Below are 25222 nucleotides of genomic sequence, written 5' to 3'. Positions count from 1 at the left end.
TTTAATGAGATGATAGATTTTTTTATGAGATACTATACAGATGTAACTTTAATTAAAAACATTAAATCCTCAAATAATTCAACATCAAATATTTTGAGTTAGGTTTGAAGACTATTGGTTTTTTCAAATACTGCTTGGTTTTCGATAGTTTTTCATATTTTGATTGGTATATCATGATTACCTACAGTTTCTAAAAATTGGTTAGTTTTTATATGTTTCTATACACACAATTTAGAAATTCTGGTGGGTATCATTTGGTGTAACTGAGACATATGCTCTCCTCCTTTCTCATCCAACCATCTTTAAAAGAAAAATTTAATAGTTATTCTTAAATGTTCATAAATTTTTATAATTGAAGTTAATAAACCACAAATATGACTTGATATTTACATGTGGTTGATGTGTATTGCGAAAATTAGTTCTGCACCTTAGCCACATATTTGATGACATAATAATGCTTGATAACCAGGTGTGTTACTTCTTTTTGTAAAAAATTTAAATGATGTGCAGAACTCCCCATATGTTGAAAGAACTGGATATGTTTCTTTAACTAATATCCTCAATTTTTTCATCATATTTCATTGTTTGTTATTACATCAAAACTACTTTGTTGTATCTTTTCTTAAGATCTTTAATGACTTTATAAAGGAGTTAAGTGCAATACTTGGCGTTTTTTTTATTTAATACACAATCAATCATGAAAAAAAGTTTAGATTGTTATGTGCATTGTGAGCAATAATTGGTTCATGAGTAACATTACTCCATTATACATAATTGTTATTGTTGTCTTATCTCAAGTAATGAGATAAGACAACATGAGTGATTTAATACATCATTTTATTGTTAACTCCATTAAAAACTTTTTCTAGAAACTCTCCTCCAAGCATTTTATGGTTTGGTGGATTATATCCTGGTCTCAATGAATTAATCATGTCTATAAACTTTTATTTTCAGTAGATTTAAAAAAAATCGCAATAATTTAGATCTTCCTTTATTTTGAACGGTAATGTACTTGATGAGTCATCTACCCTTCATCTTCTAAGATTACCTCTTACTTCTGATCTTTCTTGTAAACCATATATCAAATCCATCCACAAATTAGCATCTTCTAAAGTTAATACTGTTGCCATATCTGGGGCGGATCTTCCAATAATGTCCTTTCTCTTTTAGACAAGATGCAAAAACGCATTGTAAACATAGTTGAACCTGCTCTTGCAGCCAACCTTCAACTATTATCACATTGTCGTAACGTTGCTTCTCTTTCTCTTTTTTATAAATACTATAATGGGCACTGCTTTAAAGAGCTAGCGTTCCTTTTGCCATCTTCTAAAATTTATTCTTGTGTTACTCTTAATTCAATTAAGTCTCATCCTTTTTCTGTGACTGTTCCTAAGTGCTCCAAAAACTTTTATTTGTCATGTTTTTTTCCTCGAACATCAATTCTTTGGAATTTGCTTCCTTCATCTTGCTTTCCAGATTCATATAATTTGCAATATTCAAGTTGTCTGTCAATCTTATCTTGCTCTATAAACTCCAGCAACTTCCAACTCTGTTGGGTTGCTTGCACCCTTGTTGGAAGTGAAGATGTTGAAAAAGTAATAAAAAATACATTGGTATTAATAAAAGTTTTGCAATTTTAAATCAGTATTAACTTTCTCATATTAGTTGATATTATGTATGATGATATCAACCATTCCTTTTTACAATTTTTTTGGGAACATAAAGAACTTACATTGACCTTTTCATGTTAAGTTAAAACTTGTTGTTACTTAACATGATGGTCTAACTTCGGACTTGCATGTGTAATACTTATATTTAATTCATAATTTGCAAACACATCACAAATTTTTAAAAATACTTTGACGGATTGAGGCTGTAACTTTCTCTATGCTTATGTAAAAACCCTTTTTTCTTTTAGCAATATTACAAATAGATTTTAGCCTGTTTTATCTTGTTGTTAAGCAAAGTATAACAATATTTATAAAAAGCCATTGTATTGTTTTCAACTACAGTTACTTCTTCCCATTCTCCAGCCTTTTTCCTTCCACTTTCCATTAGCATTTTTAACTTTAAACACTGGAACAAATTACTGGAACATGGTATGTATATATTGTTATACAAATGTATATTATGTCATAGTGAAATAGCTATTTGTTTATTTATATACATATATAGAGTGTTCCTGTGGGTCATGTGGCTCAAGAAATGTTTTTATTATGAGAGAATAAAAATGTAAATAAAGCTGATATATAATAAATATATAATTCAGATTTTTAAATAGATTTTTAGGCAAGCGTTTCAATGCACATAAAACCTTATAAAATATCAATTATATTAAATAATAGGTATTAAATAATAAATTATGTCAAAATTGTTTCTTTCTGTGTAGTGTTTGGTTGCTCACCAACTAAAAAAGCAAAACAAAAAAACAAAACAAAAACCAAATATTAGATTTTTTAGACTTCGTAGAATTGTAAAATATGGCAAAAGTCTCGTTCCCTTTCACTTGATACTAGACACAAACAGAATATTCAACAACACCATCTGGTACTTTAGGATTATCACGTTCTGTAGAGTATTCTTGAGCAGATTTAGGAATTGTTCTTAGGGTAGTTGGTGATTTATAATTAGTTACTGTTTTAAATTCTTGCATTTAAACAGTTTTATCAATCCAAAATAGAACTGCAGCAATATGTGTACATGCTTCATCAAGACCTGTCATGCAATTACAGTGTGAAAATATAATCTCATCATTAAATTCTGCAACAATCCTTGGATTAATTTGAGTCTTTAAAATGTTGAGAATTCAACACCTAAAAACTTAACAACAAAAAAAAAAATTAGTATTTCTTAAAAAAATATTTGAAAAAAAATGCCTTTGTATAAGAAGAAGTTTTTGATCACATCTCATTTTGGAAGACATATCTAATGTTTTATAGCACAATTTTTTAATTAGTGAACAAGCATCCAACATATTTATGCATGAACAAACTTTAATTGAATTTGTTCTGATAGATTCTGAGTTAGAGTTGTATGTGAATACCGACATTGTTTGTGATTTGTGTAGAGGCCAGTGTAAACTTTATGAGTCTTGTATTGGAATAGCTAATAGTTCCATTTCTACAAAATATGCTAACAAGAAACCTGGCCCAGTTTGCCATGCACGGTGGTTTACTCTTGCTTTAAGAATTATGATGGTTTATGAAAAAACTGAGATACCCACACATGATTTAAACTGCATCACAAATTACATAATCCAGGTTTACTGTCCTATGTGGTTTGCTTCAAAAAGTTAACAACATTACAAAGATGTACCAAGGCTTCTTCATATAACAATACAGTTAGTCAATAAGCGGGATAGCAGAATTCAAAAGATTGTATTGAAAAATCTTCTGGGTAACTCATACTGCTGCAGTCAAGAAAACTTTCTTTATGCTATGCTACTAGATGATGAAAAATTTGTAAGAGATCATGCTCTTAATCTAATTCTGCAGATAAGGTTGTTTGATAATGATCCAGATTTCAAGCCTGAAATCAAAGCTGAGACAGTTATGCCCTTGAACTTCAACGCTGGCATTTGGATAGATTTAATTAAGGTTTCTTCAATACAGGTTGAGCCTCCTACTTCAGTTTTTGTTTCTTCAATTGAGTTACTACAGGCCATTCAAACTAATAATAAATTCTTTCTTGCTGATCTGCCAAACAATTCTCAATTGGTAGAAAGAGCTGTAAAACTCACATCTGGAGCTTCTAAAAATGTTTATGGATGGGTGAAAAGACATAACTTTATTCTGGCTAAAAACCAAAGTAGAACCGCATACAAGAGAAATGCAAAGAAGTCAGATTTTTGTATACTTTCAGAGTAACTTTATAAATTTTGTATACTTTCAGAGTAACTTTACAAATTAGTATGTTACAAATATATATTGAAATTAAAAATTTTTTTTAAAGAAAATTGAAACGTATATAAATGTGATTTTAATGAACCCTTTTAGGGAAGGACACACTTCATCAATTGTATTAAAAACATCCAACTTGGTGTTACTTTTTATAAAACCTATAAAAAAAAGTTAAAGTAGAAGTGTTAGAACTTTTAAGAAATAAAAAATTCCTTCGCAAAAAGATGAGTTTTAAATCAAAAGTTGTTGAAGTTACGGTGTTAACAATATATGGCCCTGCGTATAATAAAAAGCTCCAACCGGAGCTGGCACAAACAGTTGTTGATAGGGGTGTGTAGTAATGTTATTTACTAACTTAAAAAAAAAAAGTCCTTGATCTTTCACATTTTCTAATGAAGGTCAATTTTCAATGACTGGCTTAAAGAAAATTAATTGCTTAGGGGAGGGGGTTGTTATACACCCCTTTTTTCCGAGTGTATAACATCCCTGACTCTACCTACTATTAAACACCGCCAATTTCAAAGAGATTTATGTAGACAATCAACTTGAAGACTTGAAAATTGGTTCGTAAATAAGTATTTCTAGAAAATTTTTAACAATTGAATATTTGCAGAAAAAACAAATAATTAAAAACGTCAAAGTGATTCCCCAAAATTATTATAACTCAAAATTGTCTAATTTTTTTAGAATTATGCCTACATTTATCGCTCACATTAATTCCAAAGTGAGCCAATGTGTTTAGAAAAAAAAGTATGTTTAGACAGTTGCTTAATATACGTATATATACATATATATATATATATATATATATATATATATATATATATATATATATATATATATATATATATATATATATACATATATATATATAAAAATTTGAAATATGATTTTTAACCAATATAAAGTAAAAGGTAGCCAAACCCAAATCAATCAAATAAATCAAACAAAACAAATCAAACAAAAAATCTATTTTTCTCAAAATATTTGTTATTAAAAATATTTTTTAATTTCCAAAAAATACACTAATACAAACTATTTTTATATTTACATTGTTAATTAAACTTTAGGCGCTAGAGGCCTTTCAAAAAATTATCAGTAGTGCTGTTTTGGTATTGTAACAAGATTTTTGTATTAAAAGCAAAAATAATTTAAATTGCATAATGTTGCTATGAGTAACTATTGCGATGGATTAAATTCTAATAATACATAGGAAGTATCAATTAAAAGTATCATGTTTTTGTTTATGCAGATGCTTTTCATATGATAGCAAAAACTTTCATTGTTAAGCTCAAAGAAAACAAAAAGTTGGGGAAAAGGCTTAATTACACTTTGGTGGGAACGTTGATAAGAATAAACATGGTTGTCAAATCTATCAGTTGATAGGCCAGGTCTGCAACTAGAAATATGTCCGTTTATTTGTAATCTTAAATTGTTAGTTTTACCAGTATATGTGGCTTGTTTTATGCATGACAAACATACAAGGTAATAAATTACATTTTTGCTGTTCATGTGATGTGACATTTTATTTTCCAAATAGTACCATTAGATGTTTCAAACTTATTTACTTCTTGAAGGTAGAGTTTGGATATTTTACACCGAATGTTTTTGCATTTAAATATGCCAATCTTCTTATTATTTGCTTCAACTTTTGAAGAAGTAAGTCTTCTTAGTAAGTTAGGAAGTTGTTTAAAAGCTAATACTGGATGAATATTAGAAAAAACATTTGTGACTCTTTCATTACGAGATACTTTGAGTAAAAGGTTAGCTACTGAGATTAAAGGTTGACAATTGAGATTGCTATAGAATATTGTTACCAAAGGAAATATTTCTTTAGACTTCTTTTGTGGTGCTGGTCCTTGTAGTTTTGCTTTATGGAATGCTTTATCTATAATTTCATCAGGATATTCACAATCTTTCAACTATGACTTTAGTTCTGTCAGATGACATTTTTCAATATCATAATTAGATGTAAAAACAGTTATTCTTTTAGCTAAATTATAAGAAATATTCTTTTTGATGTGAAATGGATGATGACTTTTATAGTTTAAGTAAGTCATGAGTGTTAATTTCTTTATAATAAATGTCTGTTTAAATTTATGTCTAAAAAGTTATTAAGACTGTAGGTGTTATCTTTTTTAGAAAACTCCTTGTCAAAATTGGTTGTAAAACTAATTGAATCATTTAGTTCAGTAAGGGAAATTTCAAATTTTATAATGATTTTCAAGAAGTTTAGGCCAGGTTATAAAACCATCATCAATGTATCTAAAATAAAATTTCTCTATATCCTCTACTTCATGGTTAGAAAATACTGAGGTAGGATTATTATAAAAAGCTTAGTCTCTTCTAGAACCCGATAGCAAGACAAGCATAATCTGGCGTGAAATCTCTGCACCCATGGCTGTACCAGTTGTTTGGAGAAGTAATTGTTTATCGAATATGAAATTATTGTTATTTAAAATAAAAGATGCTGACTCAATTATGAATTTAGGTGTAAATCTATCAATTCTTTATATTCAAATATCCAGAACTTTAGGGCTTCTGAAGCAAGATAATGTGGAATGCTTGTGTAAAGTTTAGAAATGTTGCATGTCATTATACGACTTTCTGATTCAAACTCTCTTGAAATTTTTCAGAGGAAATCCCAATCATCTTTAATGAAAGATTTTTGTTTCTTGACAATTTTTCATAAAATTATATGTAAAAACTGGCTCAAATGTTGGTGAATTTATTCCGGGTTTTTTTTGTTTTTTTTGTTTTGTTATTCACTTCCTCAAGGCCAAGAAGGCCACTACAGATGAGGAGGCTACTTAATAGTGGTTATAACCCTTTCTCAACTCTATAACTCCGAAACACGAACCTCGACGAACAAGGCCGCTGCGCGGAGAAACAAGTTGAGCGCAGTACTACCAGGGACGTGGTGGGGATCGAACTCGGAACCTCTCGTTTATGAAGCGAGCGCTTTATCACAACACCACTACCGCATAATAATTAGTCTGCCGGTAATAATTAGTCTACCTTTAAGATCCTTTAGTGGTTTCATTTCAATAAATAAAGAGTTGGACTCTTTTACCTTATTAATGATTTCTTGACATTGGTGAATTTTTGGAATTCAATTTAATAAGATTGCTAAATTTAATATTTTTTCATATGTATTAACAGAAAAAAAATGGTCTTGATAAACAAGTTTGTTAATATATGTCAAACCCATTAAAACTAAAGTATTGCCTTTGACAGCTTTTTTAATGGCTATGTCTTTTATTACTTGTAATTCTTTAATCGCTGCTCTTGTTTTGTAATGTTATCAACATATTGTACTTTAGTAGGTTTAGTTTGTTCAATTTGTGAAATAAGTTTGTTCAATCCTGGCAGAGTGGTTTTGGTACAATAATTAGATTTATTTTTAATTATACTAATATCATTACTTGTGGTACCATAAACTTTATCTTTTAGTATAAGTTTCCTAGTAAAATTTTTAATATCTGAATCGATATTTAAGAAATTACCATTTGTGGCTTGGCAAAATTTTTGACCTTTGGTGAGAAGAGATATTTGAGAATATGTTAGGTGTTTGGTGGATAGGTTGGTGACCTTAGGTTGTATTTTTTTTTATTTTGACTTATCCGGTTTTTTGATGGTATTGGTTTTGTTTGTTGGTTGTAGTGGATAACAACATGTTAGATATCAGCATCAGATGGGCAACCATAAAAGGGGTTACCATAAAACATAGAAATGAGGTTGGCGACTTTTTGCCGAACTCAAACACTTTTAGGTCGACATTGCCGAATGTTGCTGATTCCCAGGGCTACATATAAATATATATATATATCAGTCTTGTCTGTTTAGCCAGTGCTTTCGCGCTAAAGTCTTTTTGCGCTTGCCCACACGCCCGCAAAAACATTGGCTAGCACATAAAAAACCGTTTGCCAAAAAATTAAAAGTGTTTTGTTTTATATTGCAACAAAACTATTTTGTTCATTTGTCAACTTTTATGAAAAATGGCTTTTTTTTACCTTTTTTTTTTTCAAATTAATTTATCTAGTATTTATTTAAAGCATTCTTTTCTCTATTTTTATTATATTTTGAATAGCAAAAAGATGAATTTTTTTAAACTTAAAAATGGCCATCCTGTCAGCGCTTTTTTGCGCACTGGTATTAAATTTTAAATGGAGATGACTCATATATCTATGTATATATATATATATATATATATATATATACATATATATATATATATATATATATATATATATATATATATATATATATACATATATATATATATATATATATATATATATATCAGGGATGCGGAGTCCCAAAAAGGACTCCGGATTTGAAAGTTGCAAAAAGATTACTTTATCCTAGTATTTGGTATCCAGGAGCTCTAAAAATATAAATAAGTGTTTGGACTACTAATTGGAAAAAAGTTAAAACTATTAGATTAGAGGAACAATCATTTTTTGAGCCCGGAGTCCTTAAGTATAATGGCAGCAAGGACTCCGGGCTTAAAAATAAGAAGTTTCAAGTCATTAAATCTCATGAATTTTTTTCCTATAGCAGATCATAAGTTAATAAACATGTTTAGAGCTTCTGGACACTACAGATTTGGAAAAAGTTGAGATATAAAGCTGGAGTCCTTTGGGACTCCGCATCCCTGATATATATTTATATATATATATATATATATATATATATATATATATATATATATATATATATATATATATATATATATATATAAATATATTTATATATATATATATATATATATATATATTTATATGTATATATATATATATATATAAATACATATATATACATATATATATATATATATGTATGTATATATATAGTAGTAAGTGACCGAGGCCCCAGCTAAAAACAGAGGTTTTTGCAAACCCGAACCCTAAACAAACACAATTTGCAGGAGTTACTAGCCGGGGCTGGATTTTTGTTGTAGTTGTTGTTGTTGTTGCTGGTTTTTTTTATTTTGTTCAAGTTAAAATTTGTTATGAAAGTTTAAGAAAATATAAGAAAAAGTCACAAAAATAATATATACAAATATAATATAATTCATAAATACTTACAATGACAAATAAGAAAGAACAAAGTAGATCAGATGGATATATGGTGTCTTTAAAAGATAGGAAAAGAAGCAATGATCTTAGAGAGAGAGTATTAGAGTAGTAATTATATTTATAGTGTGTATCAGAGAAGATGATAATGATGCCAATGATTAAGATGATGATCATTGTCATCATCATCATCATAATCTTAATCATCATCATCAACTGTATGCTTGATAATGATGATGATGATGATGATGATGATGATGATGATGATGATGATGATGATGATGATGATGATGATGATGATGATGATGATGATGATGATGATGATGATGATGATGATGATGATGATGATGATGATGATGATGATGATGATGATGATGATGATGATGATGATGGTGATGGTGATGGTGATGATGATGATGATGATGATGATGATGATGATGATGATGGTGATGATGATGATGATGATGATGATGATGATGATGATGATGATGATGATGAGATGATATATATACCTTTATATAAAATATATCATGAATTTTAAATAACAATAATATATTTATAAGGAATATCAATAGTAATGCAGCCCCGGCTATGTTTTATCAAACCCAGCCCTGGCCCCGGTCAAATATCAACCCTGGTCGCTTATTATATAAAAGTATATATATATATATATATATATATATATATATATATATATATATATATATATATATATATATATATATATATATGTATTTATGCTCATGTAGATATGACTGAAGCACTTCTAGAAGAAGGGCATGGAGTTACTTTGCCTAGAAGTATGCCTTTATGCACTCAAGCAAAAAAATGTGAAGGTCAGCTAAAACAACCTAACCTAAAAGGAAGGGAAAGCTATGAAAGAATGAATTTTTTAATTCAAGTAAGTTATTCAACATAATATTTCAATGTTTTTTATATTGATAAATGTTATTAAGAAAAATTCTATAAAATTACTAATAATTGCCTATTTTTTTTAATGGAAAATGTTATGGTTGATTCTAAAAAAATTTATCAGTTAATTGATTGTTTTGTTGCAATCTTGATTTAATTTATTTTAAAATAAATTTTATTTGTTGCTTATACCTTTTATGGTTCTATGTATTTATTCTTTTATGGTACAGTATTCTAGAAGGAAAAAATGGTTTTTTAGTTATAATAATAAGCGTCATTACTAATCAGTTTAAGTTTTGATGTTAAAGATGGGTATGATTACCCTCTGAGTTTTATTGATTTTTCATATTTTTTTTAAGTTTTTACTTTATTAGTGTTTTATAAATCAGCTATTAATCTTTAAAATCTGAGAAAAGGTTTTAACAATATAAAGTGAGTGACTATGGACTTCTTTTAAAACCACTTTTAGGGGTTGCTAATTTATGACCATAAATGCATTAAGCCTTTATGATAACAATTTTAGTCTTTTTAACTCCATTTTTAGCGCATTTGAGCGAGCTTCCAAAATAATTTTTTTTTTCTTTTTAAAGTTTTTTCTCAGTGATGAGAAATTTTTAATTTTGAAATCTTTTAATTTTGTCTGCGGAAAATAATTTAATTTGATTGTTTGAATTAAGTGAAATTTTTACTTTGTATTGCAACAATAAATACACCTGTAAAATGAGAACCACTTTATATAATTTAAAAAAAATTGATGCAAATATGACCGTACCTAACTTCCGATAAAATATGACGCATATGACCGTACCTAACTCCCGATAAAATATGACGCATATGACCGTACCTAACTCCCGATAAAATTACAGCTGGATTGATTTACTGGTTAAGAATATATGGCAGTTTTAATTTATATTTTGTTAGTTTTTTGTTACTTATACTTAAAAATGTTACTGATTACTTTGATATTTGGTCACTATTATGTTCTAAATTATTTTTATTTACTCTACTATGCAATACCAACAATTTATAAGCTAAATTGTTGGTATTACATAGTAGAGTGTTCTACTATGTACAGTCGTCCCCCGGTTAACGAACTTAATTCGGAGTACGAACTAGTTCGTTATCCGAAAAGTTAGTTTTAATTGGTGGATTTTGCCGAAATAATGGGGGAAAAAATTCAAAAAATTGTCCAACTTGATAAATAAAATAGGCAAAGGTGAAATGATTGAAACCTGAGATTTATGCACTTTTAAAAATTGAAACAAATTGAAATTGTGCATGAAAATTGCTTGTCAAAGTTTTAGAAAAAATTGAACATGAACATTGCTTATCAAAAAATGAAAATTCAACAAGAAAATTGCTTGTCAAATTTTTACCAAAAAATTGAGAATTGAACTTGAAAAATGCTTGTCAAAATTTTACGAAAAAATTGAAAATTGAACATGAAAAATCCTTGTCAAATTTTTTACCAAAAAATTGAAAATTGAACTTGAAAGAAAATTCAACAAGAAAATTGGTTCGTTAACCGAGTTCCGGTTCGTTAACCGGGGGAGGATTTTGGGCAAACTTTCGGTTCGTTAACCGAAAGTTCGCTAACAGGGGGGTTCGTTAACCGGGGGACGACTGTATAACAAATAATTTTTGTTATAATTGTTTTATTGCTACATCTAATGTTTTCATTTTATAAACCAAAATATTGGTTTGCTATTTGCAATAAAATATCAGCATTTTCTAAGGTATAAACTACTGTCAAAATAAAAATGTTAAAAAATGATTGAAAAGCTTTTATAAAGATATGTAAAAAAGTATAAAAATATAGATAACTAAAATAATTGACAAATAAAAAGTTTGGAGGGAGTACTAAGATGAAAATGTTATGAAAGGGAAATTAGTTCTTTGAAAAGCAGTAAAATTTTTTTTGCAGGAATGTGACATCAAATAAAATCTCATCTAAATTGTCAATAAGTATGACAAGTGTCATTAATTTAAATAATTATTTCCTTTAAAGGAAAAAATTATGTAAGAAGTATTGCCTTGTAATTTAAGTAATTTTTTTCTTGATTTTGATCGTTTGTAATTAATAGTATTTGTAGGTATGTTAATAGATTGTTATTCAATATAAATTCAGGTTAAATTTTGTAAAAGGGATAGTTTCATTTAGTAAAGTTGGATTTAGTGAATTGCCACAAAGTCCAAATCAAGCAAAGGTTCACAATGAATATCAAAATTTTGTGTGTTTGCTCTGTCTGAAAATATGTTTAAGACAGCTTACTGCTTTCCAAGCAGATCAAATATGCCAACTGTATGAGAAAAAGATCAGTATCAGTGATTCTCGGATACCACAATGACTCTGTAAACCCAGGCTTGGACTGCAGCTGACCCAGGCTTGGACTGCAGCTGCAGCTGACGGTTATAATTTTTTTCATAATTTAGATGCTATTAAAAAAATTGTTATGTTATGAATAACTTTTAATCGTTGATCTTTTCTAAAGTTTTTATTTTACGTGAAGGCTTTAAATAAAATAAAAACTTAATTATAGTGGTTGTTTAAAATAAACCCATTTTGTGTAAATTAAAAAATATTGTTATATTAAAATTTTTTTCATGTAGGTACGAATTTTTTATGATAAATTTAAAGGTTTAAAACAATTTTTCCATGTTTTTCTAAAAAATTTTTAAAAGATAGTTTTTTAAATTTATGAATAAGTTAAATTAAATCTTCTGTTGCAATGGAATGATTTAATTGCTTTATTTTTTTTGTTTCTACTTTACAAAGAATTGTTTAAAACTTTTAAAAGAAACCATTCGCTACTGATTTTAACTGCTACAATTGTGGCAAGCCTGGACATGTTGCCTGAATCTGTTTTTTGAACAAACAAATTGTTAGTGATGGAATAAAATATTTCAAATGTGGAAAATCTGGACACATGCAAGATTTTGTTGCATCAGGGAAACTCAAATGGGGAATCGCCAGCGCTAGCTGTTTCCCTAAACAACTAACGGCGCTTTCAATATGCACTGTGCTGGTGAACACCTCTGCAGAAAAAGCACTGGTTGACAGCGGATGTACTCGAACTGTTATTTCAAACAACATGGCTCAGAAAGCCGGTGTTCGCATCAGAAGAAATGAACTAATGGTGTTGGCTGTTAATGGAGAATTTGTGAAAACGGAAAGAAAAGCTACAGTAACAATGGTCATTGAAGGAAAAAACTCAAAACATCAGTAATGATTCTAAAAAGTGTTGTCAATGGTATTGATGCTATTATTGGTATGGATGTCATTAATCGCTGTGGAGGAGTGCACTTGTGCAATGGAAAAATTGAATTCGGTTTTGTTTCAATTTATACAGAGAAACAAGCTGTTGGTATAAAGGACAAGTATTTTGATGCTTATTTTGATGGTACAAAGTGGACTGCTAAATATAAATGAAAACAAGGTCAACCACAACTGAGAAATTCTGTTGCACAGGTACAAGGTATTTTTACCTATAAGTCCATCTCATCATTAAATTGATGTATCAACCCTAGTTGATACATCAATTTAATGATGAGATGGACTTATAGGTAAAAAAAATGGCTGGTTGAAACCATGCAACAAAGAAGAAAAAAGTACAGAAGGGATTGTCCCATTAATGGCTGTTGAGCAGGAAAATAAAGGAAAGATCAACCTGTTCTGGACTTTCCTGAATTGAATCAGTATGTTAATTCACATAATGCCTCAAGTGACGCATGTGAAGTTAGAAAATGGAGAACTGTTAATGACAAATTTTCAACACTTGATCTTAGATGCGCCTATATGCAAATATACATCGATCCAAGTTTGTGGCAGCATCAGAGGGAAGTCTACAAAGAAGAAAAATACTTATCTTACACGTTTTGGTTTTGAGTTAGAGATTCTGCCCCAAGAGGTTCTGCCCCAAAAATGTCTTCAATCTTAGGCAGTGTGTTGAATCTCGATGCAGGTATTAGTGAGGTAACTGACCACTACATTAATGGCATATTTATTAATTTGGAAAAGATATCAGTTGAAAAGGTCATAAACCATTTGGTGCATTATGGATTGGTAACCAAAGAGCCGGAGCAATGCGATACTGCACTAGTGTTGGGTTTGCAACTATTTAGAAATGAAAAAAAGGAGCTTTGTTGGAAATGTGGAAACATCATTCCAAAGTCAGAGTCAAAATAAAAGTAAACAAAGTTGTTGTATTAACAATTTTTTTAACTGGACTAGCTAATCAGCATGAAATGATTAAAAATTACTATTTTAAATACAGTATTTTTTAAACAACTTTTTTTTTTGTTGCAATTTTTTGGAAAAAATAAATGTTTATACAAATTTAAAAATAATATACAGCTCTTTCTAATAATTTAAATAAAATTTATTTGTTCATTAAGCAATCAGAAGTTGTAAGTAAAAGCACTTTGCAAAACTTTAATGAAACGCTTCAAAAGAGTAAGTTTTTAAGTAATTTATTTTAAATACAGTTAAAAACATAACAAAAAGTAATTTTCACTTCAAGATTGAGTTTATTGAGCTTTATTTTAAATTTTTTGTAAGGAATTTTTTTGTTTTTTTGTTATTTTTTTTTAATTTTCTTCCTAGATAAAATTTAGCTAGCGTTTCTTTTTTCAGCTTTTTTTCATTTTCATTTTTAAAATGTTTGAAAATCAAAACTGTCATGGTCAAGTTGTCAAAAAATAAAATCATATGCTTAGTCAGCAATACTGCTCGATCGCATGCCATTTCTGTCCAAGCCTGCAAATCGTGTAGAACAATTTTGCGCAGGAAACAAGAGGGTAAAGAAGTTGAACTCTATCCTTTGTTTGATTTTATACAAGTGAGACCTGAAACAAGAGGCATGATGTGTTATTGCCTAATCTGCCAAATTTGTTGTTCAAAGCTGCAAGAAAAAAATCCATATGAAAAACAAACCACCATTGCCTCTGCCCTTTAGGAAAAAGTTGACCCCAACAATGCTTTTCAAAAAAAGTTCAAGGAAAACCTTTAATCTTTAGCAGCAAAAGATGCCAGAGCAGCCAAACAAATTGCATCTTGAGTTATTACCAATAAAGAATTATCCCCTGAAGGAACTATTACACTTGCTTAAGCATCTGGCAGGCCTCCACTTACAATTACCACACTTACAATTATATAAATATTTATCCTTAAATAACTTTTACATATATATTCAAAGTAAATCTTTAAAAAAAGGGACAGGATAGGTTTCAGGAAGTAATTTTCTAACTTTTAAAACGAATAATTTGAAAGTTTTAAACAAACTTTCTGAACAAAGTTTATTATAAAGATAAAATATGTATGTTTTGGTTTCAGATCAAAATAATACTCGGCCGCTATCAAGCGCTCCAAAATTGATCTCTCTAGCTCTTATAAATGTACAGTTAAATACGGGACTATCAAACAACGGATTAAAGGGACTGGTCAGGACTGTAAACCAAACATCAAGCAGCAAGGTGGTGGAGGCAAATTTTTATAAGAATTTTTTAAAAGCAGGTCAACACTTATGTGATTTCTTCACATGCAGTGACTTAAAAATTACCGATTAGAAAAGTAGATTTTGGTGCAGTTCAGGTTGTTCATCACTGCAATGATTGATCAAGTCTGTGAATCATGTTATTCAATCTCGCTCTCTGGGGGATATTTTGTTAAGCTCAGAATTTATATTGGTAAAAGTTTTCTCAAGTTTTGTCTAAGCATTGTTGATAATGCATTAAGGGTTGATACCAGCTCACCGCCTCAAAAACAACCTCTCAATCAAAGGACTGTCAAAAACACTGGAGTTAAGAGACAAATTCTTGTTGTGGTATCATAAGATATTCCGGAAACTCATTCCAATATTGAACAAATCAGATCATTGATTAATGAAAATGGAGTTAAACTAGTTTTGACTTGCGATTTGAAAGTTACAAATAAAATTAGTGGTCTTCAAACCCATTCAAGTATGTAACCTTGTATATGCTTCGACATCAAATCCAAGCGTTTTACCAAATCTGGAAACTTGCCATATTTTGCTGAAATCGAAAAGTTCAAATTTTCAAAAGATGTAACTTAATTATAACTGGTGCAAGCATAACACCCAAAATTTACACCATCATCTACCAAATTAAAGATTTCATATCATTTCAGTAAACAAGTTGTAGAAACTGCTCTCCAAGATTTTTATAAACATTTGTCAAAGTATAAACAAAGCAATAATCATCCGGAGAACAAAGAAAGATTGTTATGCTGCATAACTGATCTTCAGACTGTCTGGTACAAAAACCGTTTGTTGTCCCATAAGGTTACAATTAGTGATGTATGGAAGACCTTTTGTCCTCTTTTTTAATTAAGTCCTACTTTAGCAGCTAGTGCCCCCTCAGCAAGTTGCACCCAAGATAAACTGTCCCTTTTGCCCCCTTCCCCTCTTTTTGTGCTATTGTCAATCTGACATGGAGCAACAAAGACCATTTTAGCTTTGAGAAATGAGATAGTATAAAAGATTGGTTACTAATGCTGCCATTCTAGTGTTTTTATGTTTCAGTTAATTTATAAAGCTGGGTGTTTGGTCTATCAAGCTTGAGCTTTGGTAGTAGATACCTAAAAAAATTGACTTTATATTTATCCTTAATTATTGAAAACCTAAACTTTTTTAATAAAACATGTACTTTTCTTCAGATTGCACAATGTATAAGATTTGCCAGTTCAATATAGTCCTCATAGCTCCATCCTTAAAATTGAATGCTTAAAGCTTTCATTTACCAAGGCACATGTTGTATCAAATGTTACAGCTTGCATATGGTCTGTAAATTCGCAGCTGTTCAAAATATCTGTAATTTTTCTGATTTTCAAGATTCCTAGAATGAATTGGTAGAATTTTTAGCAGATGAGTTTTCTTGTTGAATTACGTTATTACTCATAATTGTTCTTTTCCCAACTTTTTACCTTCAGTATATTTACAACACATTGTTCAAAATTGAAGTTACACTATAATTTTAGTAATTTCAGTCCAAATCTAGTAAACCCTCCTTTATTAGGTCTGGACTAAAATTAATTCAGTCCAGACCTAATAAAGGTCTGGACTGAATTAATTTCACCTGCCCTTTTATTAAGGGAGGTCTTAATTAAAGGGCAGGTGGGAATTTTTATTAAAGGTGGGTGGGAATAGAACACACATAAAATAATTTAATTCTAGTGTGGCCTTGCGTTCAAATGTGAATCAATAAGATTTATTATGCTTATGTAAGTTTTATGCTATGGTGAGGTATTTTTTATAGGTTGATGATTTTTAAAGCCTGATTACACTAAAAGTTTTTATTCTCATCAATGACTGATATAATGTTCCCTATTAAGCATGTGAGAGTAGTATGTAACTAAATGTTATTTGCATTAAAGTTTAGGACAGCCTTGAGTAATTGAAGACATAAGTGGATGAAGGCATTAAGTTACAAAATGACCGAACTGAGATATTTGAAGAACACATTTTGTTCTAGTTATTTTTCTATAACATAGATATTTATATACTTATGGTGCATCATAGATATTTATATACTTATGCTTGTTGCTGCGCAGTTTGTATACTCTTGTTTTGATCTTTTTATCTCTAGGGGTTAGCCAATCCTCTTTGTGCTTTTTAATATTCCCGAGTTTTCTAATTGTTAACCATTAAGGAACATAAAAGAGACGACTGAATTGCTTGATCCTTTTTTGTTTTTATACCTGATTTATTCAGCCAGTTTAGGATAAATTAGGTTTATAAGTTGACTAACTTTTCCAATCTTTGTTTACACTTATCTTTAGAAATGTTTGATCCCTTGTAGATATTGTAAAAATAATGGAAGCAGAGTAGTATACAACCTGGTCTGATATTTGACTGGGTCCAGGGTTGATAATTGATAAGCAATAGCAGGATCCAGGCTTACGGCTGGGGCTGCCTAAATCTTGACAAACCCTATAAATAAATATTTCATGAACATCTAAGAAAGGAATATATACATACATATATAATTATATATATACACATATATACATATATGTGTGTGTGTATATATGTGTATGTGCGTATATATATATATTCAACTCTCAGAATCAGGGTCAGCAATCAGCAATGCCAACCTTAAAGTGTTTGAGGTTGGCAAAAAAATGCCGACCTTATTTCTATGTTAAATGGTAAGACCTTTGTAATAATTTTTTTTAGCCGACCTGATGCCTACCTCTAAAAGATTGAGGTTGGCAAATTATTGCTGACCTTATTTTTCCTAATTTCGAGGGTTGTATATTAATATAAATTTATAAATATATATGTATATATATTATATATATATAATGTAAAATAAATATATAATAAAAAATTAATATGTGTATTTATATATATATATATATACACACTCACACGCGCGCGTGCACTCACACACACAAATAATATATATATATATATATATATATATATAGCCCTCGGAATTAGGAAAAATAAAGTTGGCAATAATTTGCCTATCTTGATCTGTGTGAGATCAGCAACATGTCGACAGAAAAAATGTGATACGAAGGATTGACTATAAAACATAAAAACAAGGTCGGCAATTTTTTGCTGATCTTAAACACTTCTAGGTCTGCAGTTAAATCGGCATTGCCAACTTTGACCCTAATTCCGAGGGCTGTATATGTATATATAATAAATATCCTAGCCAAGGCTAATAACCCCTGCTACAATTATTATTTAGGTAGGGCCAGGGCTAGGATTGTAAAAAACCCTATGTTTAGTTGGGTTAGCGCCCGGTCACTTCCTAAAGCAGTGGTGTGTGGGAAACAATCTTGAATTATTAGATTTATTCTTTTGGTTGTTGACGAATAACTTCTACTGAAGATCATTAAAGCTAGCAATTTTACAAGTTTTGCAGTTACATTTTGTGGACCTAATTAAAACAGAAAAAAGTTAATTAGTAGTTTATTTTATAGAAAAATCACGTTTACCTATAAAAATTGTTAACTTTGATATATCATATTTCCAGAATGTTATAAACTGATTTTGTAATATAATTGATGCACAAAATAAACTTTTTATATTGAGATTTCTTTTTTCTTCTTATTTTACCAATTTTCCTAAAGTGTTACTTTTGCAATCATTTTTAACATTACATTAAAAATGGTACTTCTGCACATAATAAACTATATACTCCTCTACCTCCTCATATTCCTCAACCATTTCTCCAGCTACTCCTACTCCTCCAGCTACTCCTTCTCGTCAAGCTACTTTTATTCCTCCGACTACTCTTACTCTTCCAGCTACTCCTAGTTTGATTTCTAAACCTTCACTGCAGTAAAACATATAGTTAATAAAATTCAACAAAATAACATGACCCCTTATACGCAAACCCTTGGAAGTATTTCAAGCGTTGGTTTTCTATAAAAATTAACTAGTTAAATATTAAACCTTAGTAAATTACAATTTTTTTTTAATTTTTGTATGTAAATACCTTGTCATAGCTTTCAGTTCTGGATTTGATTGACTGAAAAATCTTCATATGCTTTTCTTGTTTAAGTCCAATCTGCAGTCAATTGTAGCCATGGATCTTGCATTAAATAGCTTGACACCAATGTGTGAGCTGATTAATGAATAAGCTTTTAGTTCAATCTCTTGTGTATTAGTAATTTGTCTGCTTGCTTTTTTCCCCTTGTGCAAAAGCAAACCGCACAAACCTCCGCACAGTTTTTAGACAACTTTTTTTCTGAAAAGTACAAGAAATAACATTCTGAAAATATAAAATACAATAGAAATTTCATTAAAATTAATTAAAATAGAAATAAAATGGTATAGTTGTTAACATTAAACGCTCTGATCAAAAAAAGTTAGTTTTTATATCTTTTTTTAATTTTTGCAAGTAGCTAAGACCATTTGTCAAAAAATAATCAAAGAAATATTTTCCATTTTTATACTATTTTTAATTTTTTTTTTACATAGATCTACATAAAATTTAAATTCCTATATATAACTGTACCAGTTATGGTACCCTAGCACATTTAGACTTTTAATTAAAACATAAAAATTATATATATAAACAAATAAAAATAACCAAAAAAGCAATCAAATAGTTGTAAAAGTAGTTAGAAATAGTTGTAGAAATAGTTACATTTTTTTAAGTTTTTTTATTTTATATTTGAATATATCTTTAATATTAGTTTCTACTTTTCAAATTGATGTTTAATTGTAGCTCTTAGTATATGAAAAATTTTCTAAAATTTTTTTTTTTTATTATAATTAAACTTCAGGTTACTTTATTAAATGGCTTCTACTCTTTTATTATAAGTCTACCTTATTAATTAAAATAAGAATAGGTTATTTTTTTTATATTTAACTGTCAACATGCAGTCAACAACAGATGACATATTCAACAGTCTTTCTAAGTTAATCATAATAGATCGGTGCACAAACTTTAATTAATGATAAGTAAGCTACATTAAAAGAAAATTTACGAATAAAAATTTACAAATTAAAATTACAAAAAGTTTTACAACTACAAATGTTCACAACAAATAATAATTTGATATAAATCAGCCAGCTTTGTTTATGAATTAGTCAAAATGATGACAGTATTGACAATCATCATCATCATCTTGCCATCATTAATCATCACAGCCATCATTAATTTCTATTTCTCTGTTTCTTAAATCTTAGGGAGCGATGACAACATTGGCAAAAACTCCACACAATATAGATATGGTACGACACTATATGAAATCACTACATGGAATTAAGTCTAAAAAGGTTTTAAGATGGTAAACAAAATAATATATTAAATATATATATATATATATATATATATATATATATATATATATAATAATTGTAGTTATTTGCAACAAGAAAGTCACATCAACTACATTAAATTAAAAAATTGAAATAGAAAGATTTCTTTAGAATAAGGATAATTTTAGTTAAGTCATTTGTTTTTGTAATTTTTTAAAATGTACTTATTTTCATGTCTATATTTAGAAATTAATTCAGATTTTTTGTTTAGTAAATATTTTTGATCCATATGAGTAATAATTTCAAATTTTTGTTGTATACATTGTATACATTTTTTGGAAGTTATTATTGGCAGGTATAGTTTTTAGAATAGTCCCGTTTAATTTAAAATATTTTTTCTTGTAGTTGTCAAATATTTTGACAGCTTAGTCTCTTTTGAGTATTTTTTATGTTTAAAAGATTGTAGTTGACATGTTTTTCATTCGCCTTCAGTTAAGCCAATATATTGTCTTTCAGGGTTATTTTGTGAGAAAACAATGCATTTGTAAATAAAAATTTTTGATAAACATATATATATATATATATGTACATATATATATATAAATATATATATATATATATATAATATATATATATATATATATATATATATATATATATATATATAAAATAAAAAATACGAAAATTTTCAAAAACACTGACTTCCAAATTGAAATTAACATTAATTTAAAAATTGTGAATTTTCTTGATGTCACATGTAACCTCTCAGAAAATTATTATAGGCCTTATAAAAAACCAAACAATGAATTATTGTATATTAATATAAAATCAAATCCACCCTGTTAAATCTTAAAACAAATTCTTATTTGAATTAACAATAAACTAACGCAAAACCCTTCTGATGAATTATTATTGTCCAATGATTCTTATAATTTTCAAACAAATATTTTAGCTTTTAAAACCCCTTTTTAATTATTTTATAAAGATTTAAACGTAGTTATTTTAAAGAAGCCAGTACTTATTATTACACTACTAAATTTGAGTTGCTTTGTAATGTTTTCACGCTAAAAATTTTTGCTATCAAAAGTGTTTATAAAATTAATCCTAGAAAAAGTTTGAAATGATTTATAAAAAAATGCATATTTGTATTAACATTATTACCTGTACTTTGATAATTTAAATAAAATGTGTTTATTGTAAACATAATTAATTTGTTACTTTATTAAATAAAGTAATAAGTAAATTTAATAGTTTATGTATTTAATATATTTACATAGTAATTGATGTATTTAATAATTTTATATTTTATTATACATTTTTATTACATATTAAATTATGTATTCATTACATTATGTACTTAATATATTTACGTAATAATTTATGTATTTAATAGTTAACAAAACATTTCGCATAATATAGTGATTTTTAAAAAACATAATGTAAATGTATTTTCTTTTTCGATTTTAGTTTTTTGAGCTTAGATTTTTTTAATTTCTTTAAGATTTTCTTTTTGATTGATAATTTAATTTCAGCGTATTTTGAAACACCTAGAGTCAAAACAAATTGCGTGATCAATTTGTAAAACCAAAATATTTTAGGCGTGTTCAGGAATGGCGTTCGATCCCACTTTAATTTTTATTGAACATGTCCAGTAAACTTTGGTCTGTACCGGAGAAAAAAGTTTGTTATTTCAAGCCCTGTATATATATATATATATACATATATATATATATATATATATATATATATATATATATATATATATATATATATATATATATATATATATATATATATATATATGTATGTATGTATGTATGAATGTGTGTATATGTATGAATGTGTGTATATATATGTATATATATACAACCCTCGGAATTAGTGTCGGCAATGCCGAACTAACTGTCAACCTGAAGTGTTTTAGCTTGGTAAAAAATTGCCGACTTTGTTTCTATGTTTTATGGTCAGACCTTTGTATCAAATAATTTTTGCCGACCTCTAAAAGATTAGGGTTGGCAAATTATTGCCGACCTCATTTTTCCTAATTCTGAGGGTTGTATATATATATATATATATATATATATATATATATATATATATATATATATATATATATATATATATATATATATATATATATATATATATATATATATATATATATATATATATATATATATAAATTAGTAAAAACGCTTATCTAATTTTTAGGTGTTTTTAACAGCATGTTTCACCATCAGTAGGTTCATCGAGAAGAATCTTCCTACTGATGGTGAAACATGCTGTCAAAGAGAACTAAAAATTAGATAAGTGTTTTTACTAATTTATTATTGCTCTGTTCTTTAAGAGCATGGAGCAATCTATTTGTAGAATACACCAACATAATTTATTTATATATATATATATATATATATATATATATATATATATATATATATATATATCATATTTGTTATAACATAATAAGGTATGATAAAATAAAATTTATATTCAATTTTGGTTTATTTTATTTGCTCTTTAATTAAATGTATTATGTTCTGTTTGTGAGATTTTTCAAGTTTTTTTTTTGAGAAAGTTGGTTACTTTTTATTAATAAAATAAATAATCTGTATATGGTTATTTTTTCTATGTGTTTAAATTTTATTGCTTATCAATAAGAATATTATTTGTTGTATAAATTGTTTTTTTATTGTTACAATAATGTTCTGAGTATCCAGCTATATATCTTTCTGAAGCTATATATCAGATTTTTTACCATAATTTTTTACATTATTTTTGTATTCTTGGTTTTTTACACTTAGTTTCTTTTAGTGGTTCAAACTGAGAATCTTTAAATTTTCTTAAATATGTTTTCATGCTTTAAATGTTGAAGCTATTTTTTTTTATGCTCAACATAAAGAAAATATCTTTGAAATTTATTCCAAGAAAACAAAAATTAAAAAAGTTATAAAAAATTATGATGAAAAATCTGGTAAATGTTACGTCAATATTACGTTAAGGAAAAAGCAAAATAAGCAGTAACAAAAATTAAAACACTCTGAAAGCTGTGCTCGGATGAGCAGCTCGTCCATACACAGTTGCTTATTCTTCTTTTTCCTTGCTTAATATATAGACCATTTTTGAGTGTTGTGCCATATTGATTTTGAGTGTTGTGCCATATTGGTTTTCTATCACAAAATGTTTTACAACAATTATTTTTTTAGTTGTTGAAGCATAAAGTAGATGTCTAACTTCAACTTTATTTTACGAGCAAAATATCATAGTTGAAATTAAAAGATGAATTTTAACAACAATTTTATTTTATAGATATCAATATCTAAAAAAAAACAGGCATTATTTAAAAAATGGCAAATTGCACTATTTATATCTTTAATTTCTAACATTTACGACAGAATGATTATATAAATTACATGATTTCATAGAATGGTAAAGTATATATATGATTATAAGCTAAATAATATCAAAGTTTACGATTATAAATTATTTAATTTATAATTATTAACTAATGTAACTTACGTACGATTTCATTATTGTGGTATTTATTTTTTTAAAGGTCTCAAGATGTGAAACACGCATATTGTCCTGGTTGTCATATGTTACTTGTGCCGGGTATCACTACTCGAGTCAGAATAAAAGGTTTGTTCGAAGATTATGACTTTTTTTTTAAAAGATCATTATTTTTTTTTTTTAATGATCTGATGTTTAATTAATGACCCTTAATGACTGATTCATAAATATTCATAATAAATAGTAATAAAAATAAAGATTTAGGATCAATGAAGCAACATTCAATATCAAATAAAATTTATTTTATATTGATTAAAAGTAAACTGAAGTAAGCTGTTTAAAAATGATTGATTAATTAAAATGATCTTAAGTTTTTAGAAAAACCTGGAGAAAAGATTAAAAAAAATTGCTGTTCTTTCTTCTTTGAAAAATTCATACTAAAGATCTAAATTTAGGCTGCTGTCATTCCTACATGTATCTAATTTTTAAAAATTTTGTCTGTTTACATTTTTAGCATATCTAGAAAAAATTTATTATGTTGAATAGTAAATAAAATAATGTAGTCACATCTTGTTTATCAATTTTATTTTTTGCAATTACAGCTAACCGAAGAATTGTTTCAACATGTCTGTTATGCAATATTATCAAGCGCAATAATATTACAAATCCAATAAAGAAAAAAAAGAAAAGAAGAAGAAGAAGGAAGAATAGTGACGAGGAAAAAAAAAATCTGCATTAATTTTTTTTTCTAAGAACAATGTTTTTGTTAGATTAATTTTATAAAACTTTTTTTTGAGTTCAACAAATGCTTGATTATGTAAAAATACTAATATACTATATGAACCATTATTTATATTGTATAATTTATTTTTGTTTGAGTTTATTTATAAATTTTATGTATTTTTTTTTTTCCTGTAATAAATATTCTTTATGGATAATAAATGGTTTTCTTATTTTGGTGTCCATCATAAATGTTTCTTTATCTTCATATTGGAGGGAAATAGAAAGTGTCTCTGTCAAATTAATTTTCCACAATTTTGTAATAATAATTTTAAAAAATTTATATTTAATAAGTGGATTTATTATA

At 27.8% G+C, this 25222-nt stretch overlaps 1 protein-coding gene across 1 annotated transcript in view; it reads left to right on the top strand.

The window, feature by feature from the left end:
• The window catches only part of LOC136084316 (ribonuclease P protein subunit p21-like), a 27834-nt gene extending 2757 nt beyond the window's left edge, over nt 1–25077 (top strand). The window contains exons 2-5 of the mRNA XM_065804368.1: nt 9727–9878; nt 20557–20657; nt 24182–24264; nt 24738–25077. Of these exons, the coding sequence (XP_065660440.1) occupies nt 9729–9878; nt 20557–20657; nt 24182–24264; nt 24738–24874 (471 nt within the window). The 5' untranslated portion in view covers nt 9727–9728 and the 3' untranslated portion in view covers nt 24875–25077. The remainder of the gene's footprint in view (nt 1–9726; nt 9879–20556; nt 20658–24181; nt 24265–24737) is intronic.
• Nucleotides 25078–25222: the final 145 nt, after the last annotated feature.

Source organism: Hydra vulgaris, chromosome 08, assembly GCF_038396675.1.
Source record: "Hydra vulgaris chromosome 08, alternate assembly HydraT2T_AEP".
NCBI classification, from domain to species: Eukaryota; Metazoa; Cnidaria; class Hydrozoa; order Anthoathecata; family Hydridae; genus Hydra; species Hydra vulgaris.
Note: the sequence above shows the minus strand (reverse complement) of the source record. Positions and strands in the feature narration are given on the sequence as shown.